Here is a 16,991-nt window from a genome sequence, read left to right on the forward strand (position 1 = left end):
CCAAAAAAAAAAAATCCCCATTACTGCACAAAAAGAAAAGGATTTTGGAGTCAAAAGATCAAGATTCAAGTCTGAACTCTACCACTTATTCCATCTGTCACTTTGAGCAAACCTATCAGCCTCTCTGAGCCGAATTTCTTCATCTAGAAAAAGAGAATAATAATCATTGATGACATTTAGTGGGTGGCCTTTACGAGCCATGTGCTTTGCTATATTATATTTGATCTTTCCATCAAAATGCAAAGTAGATATGATTAGTGCCAATATATAGGTGAAGAAACAGTCACTCAGAGAACTTAAGTGACTTGCTCAAAGTAACGCCACCAGAAAGAAGTGAAGGTTTTGTTTGTAGTCAAGTTCTGACTCTAGCAATGCTATTAGTGCAACCTCTGATAAGATGTTTAACCTCTTTAGACCTACAGACCTACTATGTGCTTTACCTTACAAAAAGCATATAAAATCTAATTTCTAGGAGAGATAATTTGAAATTCCTCCATATTACAATATTACCGACTTACACCTTAAAGGAAAATGGCTTTCCTCCATTCTTCCATGTTAAATCTAATTCTATGTCTTCAGAGAATAACAAAAAGAGGATGTACTCTCCTCTTTGTATATAATAAGAACAACCTAAATTAAGGAAGCATAAATACATAAAATAAAAGTATTAGATTTTGAGCATGTCACAAGTAGCATAATGATGATGAGTTCTACTTATTCCGCAGCAATTCCCCTTCAGTGTGTAAACCAAACACATTCAATACGCGGCACATGAGTTGACATGAAACCTTGATTACCTTTGCTTCATCGTCTCATGTACTCTCCCATGCTGGACACACTGTTTCTCCAATTCTTCATTTCTTCTCTGTAACTTTCCCAATTTATCATATGTATACCTTTTTTCTTGACTGAGTTGAGCTATTTCAGATCTAGAGGTGAAAACACAAAAATAATAGATGTTAAAGGTTCTTATTACTAGGGCATATTGTTATTATATAACCTTAACATTATCTTAAACTCCACACTTAAACATGATAGCATAATGAAAACTAAATCCTTTGCAAAAGAAAATATTTCAGAAATGGCAAGATACATTGTAGAGACTCATGTGTTAGACAGAAAAAGGAATAACAACTTATTCTAATAGAAATGCCTTCCCTAAGGAATAAGACAAAAATGATAATGATCAAATCTCTTTTTTAAAAGAATATGATTCATTTAACAAATACTTACTGAGTGCTTGTTATAGGCCAAACACTATGCTGTCAAAGGAGAAACCCTAGGCCTAATTTCTATAACAGAGTTTCTTTTAATTAACATAATTTTAATGGCACATGGTTAAAATAAAAATAGTTCTTTAATGGTTAATTTTAAGTGTCAACTTCTTTGGGTCATGGTGCCCAGACATTTGGCCAGACATTATTCTGGACATTTCTGTGAGGGTGTTTTTTAGATGATATTAACATTTAAATTAGTAGACTTTGAGAAAAGCAGATTGCCATCCATGCAGGCAGGCTTTAACCAATCCACTGAAGGTCTTAATAGAAAAAAGATTGACCTCCCCTGAGCAAAATGGGAATATCCTGTTTTTCGTGTCTTAGATGACAATCCAAGTCTCAAAATTTGAAGATCAAAAAGATGTTTATCCAAGAAAAATTATATTCCTTTCCTTGTATTAAGTAAACTCTAAATTACTGCCTACTGCCACAATCTCCTCATGCCCTAATGCCTAATCAGTTAGAATGGAAAGTTTAAAACTCTTGTATATTATGAGTTGTTTTCAGGTTAATGATTGGATTGTTTTCTGAAGACTCCTGACATAAAATTAATTCCCTTCAAAGAAAGAATTCTTCCAGTAGGCAAGATAGCCTTTTCTTCCTGGTCAGAAAAGGATTTGGATTTGCTAAGGGAAATCTTACTTTACAAATTGTTCATCCCAAGGACCAGGCTGCTCACGTGTATGGAGCAAAAACTCTTGCTTTTAGTTCACCTCATTCTTCATTTTGTTTTCATCTTGGTTCAAATGTCATCCCAAAGGAAGCTTGCCCGGATTAATACCTTGTGGTTCTCAATATGTCAGCATGTTTTTTGAAGCTACCTCTAGCCTTTATGCATACATTAGCTTATAATTTATTCTTTTAAATTGTGCTCTGTGCCTTGTCTTTCCTACCATATTCTGTATGAGAGCATGGATTATCTCATTTTCACGTTCAGATCAAGTGCTCAATCTACATTTGCTTCTCCTAATAAGAATCTACCCATGTTTGAAATAGTCCGAAAGGAGTTAATAATGACTTACGTTTCTCCTTTCAGAATCACATACAATACAAAAGAATTTAGAGGCAGTTATGATAAATTTTTGATCTGGTATCCCTTCCAAGATTAGTATCTCCTATCATACCATGCACTAAAATAAATTTCAAAAGAAGAAAAAAAATCCTTAAGCCAGATTAGAAAAAAATGCAGAACATTGATCTTTTCTCAGGCACTTTCCAAGCAAAAGGCACTTTTAAAAAAGAAAAATCACAAAGAAAAAAATAGATTTTACAATATAAAAATACAAAACTTTTATGCATAAAAAAATCATATGTTTAAAATATATCATAGGTTTGTGTGAGAGTATTCATTGTAGCATTGTTTCTAGAAACAACCTTTCTTTGCAACCCATAATCTGGAAACTTAACCAAGAAATCTATCAACAGGAGCTTGGTTATGTTACTTATTATTCTGATAATGTGGCTATTTATAAGTGATATTTATTGATCTAAAACTGTGACATATTGGTAAAAAAGAGAAAACATTAGAAGTCAGCATGTATAATGTGATTTCATTTTATAATTTAGAAAAATATTTTGACATGCATACCAACTATTAATATTGGTTATTTCTGGATGGTAGGATCAGGAATGTTTTCTCTGTTCTTTATTCCTCTTTTTCCATACTTTCTAAATTTTTAAAAAAGATATGTATTTTATTTGTTTTAAATAAATTCATTCTGATTTTGAAAAAAATCATAATAAAACAAAATGTAGATGTCACTGGTGGGGGAGGTTGTGTGTGGAAGGAACAGGGAATATATGGGAGTTCTGTACTTTCTGTCCAGTTTTGCTGTGAACCTAAAACAGCTCTAAAAAATAAAGCTTATTAATTAAAATCAATGTAAACAACAGGAAATTATTTACAAAAATAAGACAAATAAACATTAAAAGCATAATTTAATGAAACACTAACTGCACTCTCCATCAAAATTCCAATTAAAAAGTATAAGAAATATTGAAAATATCTACAGAAGAAACACAAATGATCAATAACATTTATAACATATTCAATTTCACTATTATTCAAAAAATAGCACAACAAAACCAGATACTACCACCAAATATTTACTGCATGCCACCGTATAACAAACAGTGAAATCCACCCTTTACATTCATGATCTCAATTAATCCTATAAGGTACTTGTAAGGGTTTCTTTTCTTTTCTCTGTGAGGTAAACATGAAGTTGAATAATTTGCCTAAGGTCATCCAAGTAGTCAAGCCCAGATATTACTTAGTCCACCTCTAAAGGGGTGGTTCCACCCACCTGTGCAATATTGCCTCTCATTCTTTTTTAAAAAAATCTCACTTCTTTGTAATGTTATTTACTAATTCGGCTACATATGCAGTGATTAGAAGTTAGTGTAGTACTTCAGCAAGGTAAAACACATCAACACCCTTAAAAGGATTCATCGTCTTGGACCAGCAATTAAGGAAACAATCAAAAATTTAGATTTAGGTACAAAGTTTTTGTTGTATTATTATTCAAAAATGGTTAAAAATTGGAAGCATCTTAAAAGCCTAATAATTCTTATACACGCAAATCATTTAATAAAGTTTTGTTTTCAGAGTATTTACTGATATAGAAAAATGTTCATCAGATATCAAATGAAAAAACAGACGCAAAACTGTATATACGGTATAATCTCAATCACACTATAAATGTACACAGACATACACATGAAAAATGACTGAAGGGAAATATATCAGAGGTAAGAATAGTTATCTCCAGATGGTAGTGGCACAGGAAATTTTCCTTAATTCTTCTTTGTATTTTCCAAATTCCCTGCATTGAGGATGTCTTACATAATCCCAAAAATATAAATGTTATTTATAAAGTACACATCACTATCAAGTGTGTATTGCAAGAATCTTTTTTTCTGCTTCACATATTTTTGTTTTTTTCTTTATTTATAATTGTAATTTGCCTACCAACTTCCATTTTTCAATAAAAATTTGACATATATGCCTGCACATCATCCTTTTTCTGTCTGCAGCTCATGATATGTTCCTAGAACTAGTAGTTTGCAAAGCTCAAAGAGTTAAACTTACAAGTTTTCTGTTAGTTCGGAGATACATTTCTGGCATGATTATCCTGTGTCATATAAAAGGATAATTGACTCTAATCCATTTTCATAGAAAATTTAGGCAATTTCTGGCTTTACAGAAGCATGAACTTTCCCCTGTATTTTTATATACCAGTTATGTTGTATAATTGCATTTGCATGAAATATATTTTACTACTATAATTCGGATTAAAATGATAATTGCTTTCAAAGGGAAATACAATATCTTAATTTTTTATTCTTTTAGGTTCTAGTTTGACTTTTGGTAACAATTAGCAGAGGCCAATATCAGTCTCCTCTTGTAGAAAATATAATTTTTATAGTATCCCAACCTAACATCATCTAAACATGCAAAGGAAAAAAACAGTTCAACCGGGTGTGTGTTCTTCACCTCAATTAAACTCACACAGTTGGATACCTACTGTTGCCAAAACAGTAATATAATTTATACATTATAGTCCACACAGTAAAACTACACTAAAAGTCATTTAACAATATTTATAACGCCATAAAGTATAGTGTTAAAATATATGAACTGCAATATGTACCAAAATTATAAAATTTGTTTCTCATCATCAGTGATTAAAACCAGGATCATTGCTCTAGCCTCAATACTCACAACCCTGGTGACAGATTAGAATTCAAATCTTAATGATCAATTTACAATTAACAAGATAGAAGTGAAACAAATTAAACCAACCATTATATATAACGAGACCCCATGGACTCCCATTGTTCCTCTTAATTACAAAACGCAAATCACAAATACACAATGGGCAGTGTTAGACATCAGTCCACAAGCCTCACAACCCAGAAAGTGACAATGACAGAAAAGAAAGAAGCAAAACCACATAGACCCTGGTTCTATGCTCTATCCTGTTCTTTTCAGTGTGCAAGAGGTGGAAGCTAAAACCTAGCACACACTTCTCTCCACTCTGTGGCTGGCAGAGGCTCACTCCCTGCCAGCACCCAATCCTTCCAGCTCTCCCAGGCCAGGTGTTAGATAGCACTGCAAACCGCACTGCAACGTTTTACTGCTGATTCATCTAAGCGCGTGGGGAGAGAGAACACTTCCTTCACTTTGATAAAGAAAAATCACAGTTGTACCGAAGATATTTAAATAGCTCCGTTTACCTCCTTCAAAAAACAACCCCATAACTGTAATAAGCTCTCAGAGTACTGGGGAATACAGAAGGAAGGATAGCGAAAGTTTATGTGAGCTTCAACTAAAATCAGCCAGAATCTCTGCCTGGTGCCAATTAAAAGCAAAATGGAATTAATTCTCTTGCCTGATGGTCAAAAACAAGCTATATAACATGCACAGAATCGGCAGTTCATTTTAAGTTTTAAAATGGGACGTGCCATTCACAAACCCCGGGGTTACAGACACCACTACGTGCAGTGTGGAGTACACACAGCACGCAAACTACTGTGCTAATCACTATGGAGGCTTCCAGAAAACAGAAGCAGTCGTCACTGCCATAATGCGACTTACGGTCTCCTTGGGGAGAAAACACATACAACAGACACACACACGGAGGTACCATTTCAAAACATTTTCACAGAGCAACAGAGCAGCCTAGCATGAAGCTGGGGCAGAGAGTAAGGGCGTACGTGCACGCCGAGCCCATGCTGTCAGCTTTCCCGTCATTCTGCATGGGCTTCAGTCAAATGACTAGATCTGTGAGTTTAAAATCTTGTTTTAAATGGTAGGAATCTATTTGTTTAGTTGGTATTTTGAAAAACAAGACTCTTAGAGTAATGTTGCTAGTAACAGAGGAAGGAAAAATATGTCTTAATTATTGCTCAATACAAAATAAATACACTTACTTTCAAGAAGAATTTTACTGTAATACTCTGAGGAAAAGCTGGACCAAAATTACCATATGGATTGCATAAGTATAAATTTGGAGACTGAGTTTCCACGATGACAAAACTTTAGAAACTCCAAGATTTTCCTTACCTCAAAGCACAGGGAAAATTATTTATCCCAATAGTTTGGCATGGGGTATGCAGAGGCACACTCCTGGAGGGCTTCTTCAGAGTTTACTACATTAATAATTTGTATTTTAAAAGAAGCAGTTTAAGCCCTTCAAGTTTTATAGGTGGTTTCAAAGTAGAAGGTAACATCAAAATGGAATGTAAAACTTAACATGAATGAGTTATTGAAAATGTCATAGTAAGAAGCCAGGGAGAAATGAAACTGGAACTAAAAGAAATTAAGAACAAACAACCCTAAAATCAAAATTTGTCCTATTCACTACTTTCTTGTGAGGCGCACAAAATGCACTTTTCGTAAGTTTTAGGGGCGCTTGAGAGTTTTAAAAATAGTAAGTAACAATTTATCAAGTGTTTACTACTTGCCAGGCCTTGGTTGAGTCAAATTGTAAACTTAGAGTAGGTGCCTGCTTTAATTCATCAGAGTTACAAAATACAACTAGATCCACATTTTCCTGATCTGGCTGTTTTAAAAAGGCTTTCATTGTGGCATAGACTTACGTCCGTCAGAAAATGACAGTCAGACTTTCCCTGGCAAAGACAATAGCTATGTAAAGTGATACCCAAATTACCAGTCAAGACCCTTAAAAATGCCACCAGTGAAAATAATAGCAGCTACTGTGTATTACTATGTGTCAGGCACTGTGCTAGGCACTTGATACGTGTATGTATGCGTATCTATATACACAATTCTAATTCCCATAACAATCCTGCAGTGTGGCTTTAGAAATGTTTTTACAGAAGAAGAAGCTGAGGTTTGGGGAGATGAGGCCATGTACCCAAGGTTACAAAGCTCCAAGTGGGAGAGTGAGATTCAAACCTAGTTCCTCTGAATTGCCATGTGTTCTTTACTGCACACTGTCAGCCATCAACAATGGGACAGACTGGCATCAGAAGTCAGATCAGGAGGTGCGAATAGCACCACACCTATTTGTTTCATTCATTCATCATTTATTCATTAAATGCCATCTATGTCAGATACAAAAGAATACATCCAATTTACAAAGTAGTGCTCAGGAGCTGGAGGAATGAGAAGCAGGAGGAGCAATAGAGGTGCTGAGTTAGACAAGTACAGGCTAAGATGACAGATCTAGAGGAGGAAAAAGAGGGCCTAGGGGCACAGAGTAAGTTAACCGTTACATGCCAAGGACGCTTACTTCTCCACGGAAATTTAAAGGTTAATTTTTCCTTCCCAAACTTTCTCATCTTAACTACTGTGGCTTGAATTTTCTTTAGCAATAGATGTAAAATACTGTAATTACCATAAGAAAGAACATATACTTTGGAACCAGAAATACCTATGTTAGAACCGTAGCTCTCCCACTCACCAGTTATTTAAACAGTTTTGGTTTCCTTATCTGGAAGATAATAATTCCTGCCTCAAGTTGTGGTGAGAATTAAATAACATACCAAGCACCTTTTTGTCTCTTTTATATAATAAATTTCCCTAATTAGGTCTCCTTGGAGAGCAAGATCAGTAATCATTCACAAACCAATTTTAGACCTAATACATTTATACAAAACCCAGATTAATATCATTTTATCCCTAAATGATACAATCTTGTTTGTTTGCTTCTAACAAATTACTTTTGGATCTATGTGGTGCAAATCAAGTATTTCTGGTTAAGAATAGCTACTGTTGATATTTTATGGGTCTCTTTCATGACAAAATCATTTGGTTTTCTTGGTCAAATTTCCTTGAAATATCTGGTATTTTGGCACCTAGGTTTTCCCCTACCAAAATATAATCTTAGTATACGCTAGGAAGGTGCGCATGTCAGAGTACATTCTTGGTGGTTACAGGAGCCTCTGCCTTCCTGGTGAGCAGGGAGAGTTGGATGCACGAGCCCTCTGATTCCCCAAAAGATTCAGGGATGGGGGTTCTATCAGCTAAGACAGCTTGTTGATGCAGGATTCCAAGATGGAGCTCAGAGTGATCAGATATGCCCTGATACTCCCAGAAATCCTTTCCGAATGAAACATCTAGGTCAGTAGTTTGTTTGCTGAGCCATATTTCCTGCTCTCAATAGATCTATGTGAGTTTCAGAAAAATGCAGAAGAGAAGACACACAGGCAATTTTTTCATTGAGTTATCACATAAAGTAGTATTTGACATCTTATCAGTTATGTGAATATTGCCTTCTATAGTTCAATTTAAAGTGATTCTGTCCAATGTCTTTCATTTACAAAAGAAGAAACTATAGTCCAAGTAGGTCAAATACATTTGTCCAAGATTATTCAGTTACTGTCGGAGCTGAGATGGGGAGTCGGGCTTCTTGCAGTTTAGAATATGAAATAATTTATTCATTGAGATAATCTGACTAGAAAGTATATAGAAAAAAGTCATTAAGATTCCAATCAATGGATTTATAAAAGAGTAGTATGCTATAAAATGAATGATGGCTGTTCTATTAAAATATAACAATTTTAGGAGAAGGGAAGAATAGTTTTGGTTTATTTATTTCAAAGTACCATCTACTTTCATTTTTATGCATACACATTTCATCTGTTATCATTTAACCTAAAGACAGCTTTTGTGTTCATGGTGAATTGTAACAATAGATTAAAATGTGTTAACCATACCTATGTAAGATTTTATAACTGCTTGATTTATCTGCATCTTTATGTTATTACCATATTGATCCTTCTTTCCTGAAATTTCACAGTTTTCAATTCTAAACATTGAAATGTCAAATAATAGTACATACACATAACCATGAAAAAACATAAAAGCGTATGGACAATTAAGAAAATGTCCATATGTAGAAAATATTTTCAAAGAAAACAGCAGCAGATACCTAATTTTGACATTAGACTATAAAACAGTGCAAATGATGTTTTTTAAGGAAAAATTAGAGTAATCACACAAACAGTGCTCTTGAAAGTATTCTATAACATCACCTACCTGGTTTTTTGAGAGATTTGTTCCAGTTTCTTGGCTAATGTACAGCATTCTTCCTTTAACTTTGTCAAAAATGTATTCTGGGAGGTCAGCAACAAATACTGTTCATTTTCTAGAAATAACAATAAACCCCCACCAACATAAGATGTTTATGGTTGTCGCTCTGCAGTGCTTCCATACATAGAGTGGTAAAGTGCTTAGAACCCTACACATTTCCAATAAGCCACTAGATCACCTTCAATGTCCTAAGTCAAAGGACTTATCATCTGGAAAGACACTCAATCTTGGGAGTCATTTATTTTCAACATAATTATACACCAGAAACATTTTTCATCATACCAGCTTGGTGTAACATTTTAACATGTTAATAAAGTGTCAAATACCTCAAGTGGAAGAATAGATGCTTATATCTTTGCAATATGCAAGATATTATATTTTTATTTTGACAATTTTACTATAAACAGAGTGTCAAAAATTATCACAACCAGATAACTCAAAACTAAAATCATCGAGGAATTCTCTTCTACACTGTAATTCATGCTTTGCTTCATATTTGCACACATGGTTTACTACCACCACCACCCCCAATCTTGCATACACTTCTCTAATTATGAAGGTAAAAATGTGTATTTTCTTTAGAATTTTAATTTCATTGTCAACAGCATGAGCTTCAATGGAGATCTGGTCAAAGAAATTGAAAACAGTGTGATTTTGTGTATGTGTGTACAAGACAAAAGGAAATGTTCTTAAGGCGGTTTTAACAGTTAAATACATTCTAATCTAGTGCTTAGATTCTGCCCAAGACTCTGATCACTAGGATCATGCTAGCAGTGGGGGCAAAAACAATAATCTATCCTACAATTGCCTCTTTTTGTTTTTAGAGGAAAAACATCTACTAAACCTGGTGAATTTTCGTTTCTTCTGGCCAAATGCTGTTGGAAGAAAATCTCTACTGAAAGTGATAGAGAGAATTATGTGAGTCAATATGACATTTGCCTCTTCATAAGTAAATAGATTATTTAATGACTTGCCTGTTGGCAATTTTTCACCCACAGGATAAGAAATAATTTCTTACTGTGTCATCAAATACAATATATTAATACATTAAATCATATGAAAATTACCTCTAAGCATAAGTTTTAAGAGGCCTTTATTTCTTTTCGAAAATTACCTCTAAGCATAAGTTTTAAGAGGCCTTTATTTCTTTTCAATTTTAGCCAATGATTGGCAAAAAGCATATAGCATACAAATCAAAATAAATCAAGGCACTAAAATTAAGCAACATTTTTCTGGAAGAGACAGGATCAATTAAACTTTTGTTTTAATAGTACAATCAGTGTGGAGTATGTGGTGTGGAATTATAATGACTGACACTGTCTTGTTTTGACTAACACTGTCTGTGAACACACAACTCAAAAGTGAAAGAAACTACATAATGCTCTGACTGAACAAATCAAACTGTCTATTTTCAAAGTGCATTTTACTTTCAAATTAAAGGTAAAGAGTTACTGGCCAACTCAGTCTGCAGAATAGTGCCAATGTGATGAAAGATGGCAATTTTTAGCCAAGCTGCCAGCTGTGGTCAGTGCCTTGTATTAGTGAATTTTAACAGCAGTTGTGAGAACTTGAAGAATGCAAAGGATTAAACATCACTCTAGATTGGGTTGAGGGAGGTGGGGAAATCATACAAATGCTAAAAATGTTCGAAGCTGCAAAGATTAAATAAAGGAACATATCAATTTGGAGCCACTGAATTACATCCAGCTGCGACAGTGAATTAAGAACCGATTAATGGCTAAAGCTTTTCTCCAGTTTGGATGCTGAAGCAAACTCATTAGGCTTTTAGAGTAGCTATAATGTGTGTACTGTGGGAACTGTTCAATGCTATTCAGGAGACTCTAACTGTAAGCTCAGAGCATTTCCCGCAGAGCTTCTGATGCTATTTTCTTTATATAACATGTGTGCCTGAAAACCCAGCCAAAAACAAGCCCTTTGTTTTTCTACTTTGTTGTGGTCTCTCTCAGCTTTACGTTTCTTGAACACAGGTAAATAAACTCATAATCCAGATGGTGCAACAGATGTGAGAGCAGCACTCTGAAATCAACAGACAGTGGGCAATACTTTCCATTTTCTCTTTTAAACGCTAACTAATATGTAATTCGGAATCTCCGGTGTAGTTAGCATCTGCTCCCTTCGGCCAGCCAAAGGTTACAGGTGTTCCTGATGTCATTTCACAGTAAGGCGTGGGCCTGGCTTGTGAGCGAGTGCCCAGGCTCTAATCTTTCCCTACCACCTACCAGTTTTGTCATGCTGGGCCTCCATTTGCTGTATCTTCTGTGTCAGCTCCTGCTCTCTTTGCTGGGCCTGAAGGGCTTGGGCCTTTGCTTCCTTGCTAAAGCTCTGCTGAATGCTATCTTTTTCCTGTCTGCAAAACAGAGAGGAGACATACAGAAATTTAATCTGCAGATGCACAAACCCCCATCATGTCCCCTATAGACCAGAGAGAGCTGATACGTAGTAAATTGTTAAGCATAAGAAGACAAGGACCTTTCTATTGACCCTCCCCCACTTTAGGGGGAAGATCCAAACAACCTTCCATACAGCGTTAAATACGTGCCATGAATCCAAATGGACTAAAGTGTGCAGTGTCAAAACATCATAACAACTAAATAATGGTATTTTGTAACTTTAAAACACAAACCTTTTTTCTCTAACATTCTTAATGTTTTACACTACCAATGAATGTTTCATCTTCTGAGTGGTCAATCTTTCCCGGAGATACTGGAACTCTAGGAACAAAACTTAAATTCTTAAAACTAAGCTTTGTAGACCACCTCTGTTTTCACTCTAAACTTAAAATGGAATCTTAAATATAATGCAGGAGCCTCTATCTAGAGGCGAGTAAATGATTCTGCAGTGCCACATGCATGTTTTCACTAAATATCTTCACACATCAGGCCATATAATGTGAATATGAATACAAATATGAATATGAATAACTTCCCCCAGCACTTCATAATAAAATCCCTCGTGGGTCACATTGAAATAAATTGCAGGATGAAAAGCTTCTGTAGTCAGACAACAACCCATCGTACTGTGATAGGACACTGACCTATCCCACTGGGTCAATAACCAAGCACGGTGGCTCCAAAGAGAGAAACTTCCTAAACAATTAGAACCTGGGGAATGCAAAGGACCTCAATGCTGGCAGCACTGTGGATACTGACAGTGTGTGTGTGCATGTACATGTGCACACACACACACACACACACATATTAGGATGGTTCTTCAAACTCTAAATATGGGTAAGTGATATGAGGGTTTCCTTCAATTAACTGACTTAGTTATTTCTAACTCCTGATCTCCTTGCGGGCATTTCTCATCCATGCTGCTTTAGTTTACTAATGGAGATATTTACTGCTTAGCCTTTGCCAAACTAAAAATAAACAATTCCATAAAGCTATCACTACTAGTCTATGTACCGCTGTGGAACTTCAATTCACTGGCTTCTAATTATAAAGCAACATAAGGAAAGCCTGTATTAAAATTGGTCAATGCATGTGGTCATGTTGTAGTGTAAAATTCTGGAATGAAAATACACCCACACCTCACTCAAATGGAATCATCGGGGGTCCATGCTAAATGTGAAATAAGGTCCTGTCTGGTACTTCTAATAACAACACCTCCCCCCGGGATGTGGTCCAAGGTCTTGCGTCGCACTCAGTTCCAAACCAGTATATACAACAAATGGATAGTCAGACTAGGCTACTTTTTGCCTCCCCAGTCACACCATGTATTTTCTGGCCATGGATCACTGCACATGTCTCTTCCTCTTCCTGGAAAGCCCCTCCACCTGCCCACTCAATCCCCCTGTAAGATGTATACATACAACTACCCCCTTCAGGCCTAACTCAAAATTCTTCCCCTTTCCTTCCTCTCTCCTGAATTAACTATTCTTCCCTCAATGACCTCAATATATGTTGTGTACATCGTACAAAGATAGTATTTATCACACTTTAGTTATTGTTTAACATGTCTGCTTCCTTTGTCATCTTTGTCTCTCTATACCCTCAGCCCAGCCTCAGTGCTTGGCACACAGGAAGTGGGCGGTGAATATTTCATGATTGGATGTTGTTATACTCTTGTCATAGGGGAAAGGAAGGCTGCTATCTTAACGTGTAGCTGGAGAATCTGCTTAAGTCTTACGAGAGGAGGCAAAAACTTTTCAGACGTGTTAGAAAAAGGTGCTTAGAAGAGAATGGTTCTAATGGCTCTGCCAGCTGGAGACCGTGCTGCTAAAGGAGTCAGCTAAAAAAACAAAAAGCCCTGTCAGACCATCCCCAAGTCAGACCCCCTGCCGGGGCAGGAGCCAGAGATAGAAACCTGGGGCTCTGCAACCCCTAACAGTTGGGTGACATAAATGCATTCTCCAACACCAATACCCATCTGAAAGTGAAAGGGGCACTGTTAATAATTATACCAAGATAACAGTCACAACTGAAACTACCCATCACAAACTGGTACTTACAGTTCCCCAATGTAAAGGGGTTGTCAATCTCACCATCATTCTTTAGAATAAGCTGCCTAATTACCAATATTCTAAATTGACTATAGGTCAGGCACGGTGGCTCACATCTGTAATCCCAGCACTTTGCGAGGCCAAGGTGGGCAGATCACTTAAGGCCAGGAGTTAGAGATCAGCATGGCCAACAAGGCAAAACCCCATCTCTACTAAAAATACACAAATTATCTGGGCGTGGTGGTGCATGCCTGTAATCCCAGCTACTTGGGAGGCTGAGGCATCAGAATCACTTGAACCTGAGAGGTAGAGGATGCAGCGAGAAGAGATTGTGCCACTGAACTCCAGCCTGAGTGATAGAGTGAGATTCTGTCTCAAAATAGATAAATAAAAATAAAAAATAAATTGACTATAGAAAAGAACTACTGTCATAATTGAAGTCCTTTTTATAAAATAAAACAATTTAAAAGACTTCTACCAACAAATGTTGAGTTACACATCAACTGATATTTCTCGAATCCTTCCCCAAATTTCCCTCTATTTGGGAAACTATACATTATGTTTCATTGCCTAGAAACATGTCTTGCTTTCCAACCTCCTTTCCCCTTCTACTTTCCTATGTTGCCTTCTCTCCTCTCTTGCAGGTTCTGACTTTGTAGGCTTTTTATAAATTCCCAGAATGTTAGAACTAAAAGGGAACCTCAAATGTGTTTCATCAAACCCTCTCACTTTACAGTTGGAAAAAAAAAACTACTAAAAAATCCCCAAGGGTCACAAAGAATTTGAAGTCTGCTTATAGGTTGCATAGTGAATGATTTAAAGGCAGAGGTAGGATTAAAATGTTTTTATTTGGGGAATCCTATTTTATAATACTCTAGAGCAGGGGTATGCAATCTTTTGGCTTCCCTGGGTCACACTGGGAGAATCGTCTTGGTCCACACATAAAATACACTAAAACTAATACTAATGATTGCTGATGAGCTGGGGAAAAAAAAAGGAAAAGAAAAGAAAAGAAAATCACACACAAAAAAATCTCATAATGTTTTAAGAAAGTTTACCAGTTTGTATCGGGCTGCATTCAAAGCTGTCCTGGGCCGCCAGTTGGACAGCTTACTCTGCTTGCGGCCTGGATGGTTTTGAATGCGGCCCAACACAAATTCATAAACTTCCTTAAAACATTATGAGATTTATGCACAGGCCTTTTTGTTTTTTCCTTTTTAGCTCATCAGCTATCATTAATATTAATGTCTTTTATGTGTGGCCCACAATTCTTCCTCCAGTGTGGCCCAGGGAAGCCAAAAGATCAGACACACTGCTCTAGAGGTAATACAATAATGGATTGAAAAAATTATAAAAAGCACGTAGGCATTCAAGGAGCAACTAGAGAAGAATGTAAATCAATGCATTAAGTATTTATCATAACTCTCTTATGTGAAAGGCACTCTGCTAGGCACTGGGTCAAATAAAGATAAATAAGACATGCTCCTTGCCCCTAGCAGGGAGTTCAAAATGGCCAAACAGAAAGTAGATGGCAAAATATTTCATAAGAAAGGTATAAGGGGAAAATTTACCAAAGCATAACAAAATGAGAGTCAAATCCAGCTGGGTGTGAGAGCCTGGTGAAGGATGGTCAAGCCAGTCTCTCCAATTGGTTTGCTTTAATTCCCACTCAAAACACTGAATAAAAAAGAATTTCTTGGTAGTTATGGGGCTGAAAGATTTATTCACAATCACTCAAAACGGGAAACAACTTAAATGTGCATCAACTGTTCAATGGATAAACTGTGGTATAGTCTAACCATGGCTAGGAAGGGTAGAAATAAAAAGGAACAATGCTACATACAGCACTTGGCTGAACCTCAAAAGCAGTACACGTAATTTAAAAAGCCAGACACCAAAGACATATATTATGATGTCATTCACAGGCCATTCAAGAAAAGTAAACACTAAGGGACAGAAAGTAGATCCGCGTTGCCAGGATTTGGAAGTAGGAGAGGGGTACCAGGGAGCAAAAGGGCACAAGGACACGTTTTGGGTTGATATAAATGTTCTTTTATGTTATGACTATGATCTTTCCACTATTCTATATATTTGTCAAACCATATTTACCTGCACAGTTAGAAATTGGTGATATGTTATTATATTTAAATTTACCCCAATAAAGCTGATCTTTAAAAGGAGCAAATCAGTGGCTTACACCTGTAATCCCAGCACTTTGGGAAGCTAAGGCAGGTAGATCACTTGAGCCCAGGAGTTCGAGACCAGCCTGGGCAACCTGGTGCAATCCATCTCTACAAAAAAAACTACAAAAATTAGCCAAATGCGGTGGTCTGTGCCTGTAGTGCCAGCTACTCAAGGAGCTGATACAGAAGGATCACTTGAGCCCAGGGAGGTGGAGGCTACAGTGAGCCGTAACTACACCACTGCACTCCAGCCTGGGCAACAGAGTGAGACCCTGTCTCAAAAAATAAATAAATAAATAAAAATAAATAAATTAAAGGAGGAGCAAATGATCTAGAATAGGAACATCCACCTTTATTCTCCAAGTTATTCACATCACCTGTAATCCAGGCGTATGTAGGCCATGTCAATGTTTTCTTCATAAAAATTCAGAATTAAAGGAGTGAACAAGTACTGGCTAGGCCTCAAACACAGATTACATATACATGGAAGCATAGTCATTCCTTTTTACCAATTATAGTTCTGGTTGATTGCATTTTCTAAAAATGGTCACAATTATATTTACCATCCCATTTTTTAGAAACGGCACTGAAGCATTAAGCTTATATTTTTGATACTCAACTTTTTCATATCGTTTATTATTTTAAATCTTGCAATTTAAAAAATGTTCATGTCACAGAGCAAAAATGATTTGTTAAGCAGATTTTTTAAAGTACATTTTCTAATGATGTTAAATTTAGCTCAACAATGACCCTGGGACAGAAAAAATGAAAGGCTCAAGTCTGGAACAAGGACCTGGTAGTTGTGGGGTTGAGGCACCAATCCCACCTTCCATGTTCCTACTCACCTTTTTACTGATGTCTGAAGTTCCAATGTGAGACATACAACTCTTTTGGCTAAAAGGTGCTTCCCTTTTAAGATAAAATTTTGTGAGCTTTGTGATAGTAGCATATTGGTATGAAAAAACTTGTGAGAATTTATAGCATGCTTACTGGCTGAAAATCATTAA

At 36.2% G+C, this 16,991-nt stretch overlaps 1 protein-coding gene across 22 annotated transcripts in view; it reads right to left on the minus strand.

The window, feature by feature from the left end:
• SDCCAG8 (SHH signaling and ciliogenesis regulator SDCCAG8) overlaps positions 1-16,991 on the minus strand; it is a 262,973-nt gene that overhangs the window by 91,060 nt on the left and 154,922 nt on the right. For 17 of the 22 annotated variants that reach the window (XM_063593561.1, XM_063593672.1, XM_055096313.2 and 14 more), the window contains 3 exons: positions 11,580-11,707; positions 9,286-9,394; positions 798-929 (listed from right to left, as the gene is read on the minus strand). In XM_063593561.1, the coding sequence (XP_063449631.1) occupies positions 798-929; positions 9,286-9,394; positions 11,580-11,707 (369 nt within the window). Of the gene's footprint in view, positions 1-797; positions 930-9,285; positions 9,395-11,579; positions 11,708-16,991 lie in introns of those variants that run through there. The other 5 variants (XM_063593717.1, XM_063593745.1, XM_063593827.1 and 2 more) reach the window with 2 other exon arrangements.

This window comes from Pan paniscus, chromosome 1 (genome assembly GCF_029289425.2).
Source record: "Pan paniscus chromosome 1, NHGRI_mPanPan1-v2.0_pri, whole genome shotgun sequence".
Lineage (NCBI taxonomy): Eukaryota > Metazoa > Chordata > Mammalia > Primates > Hominidae > Pan > Pan paniscus.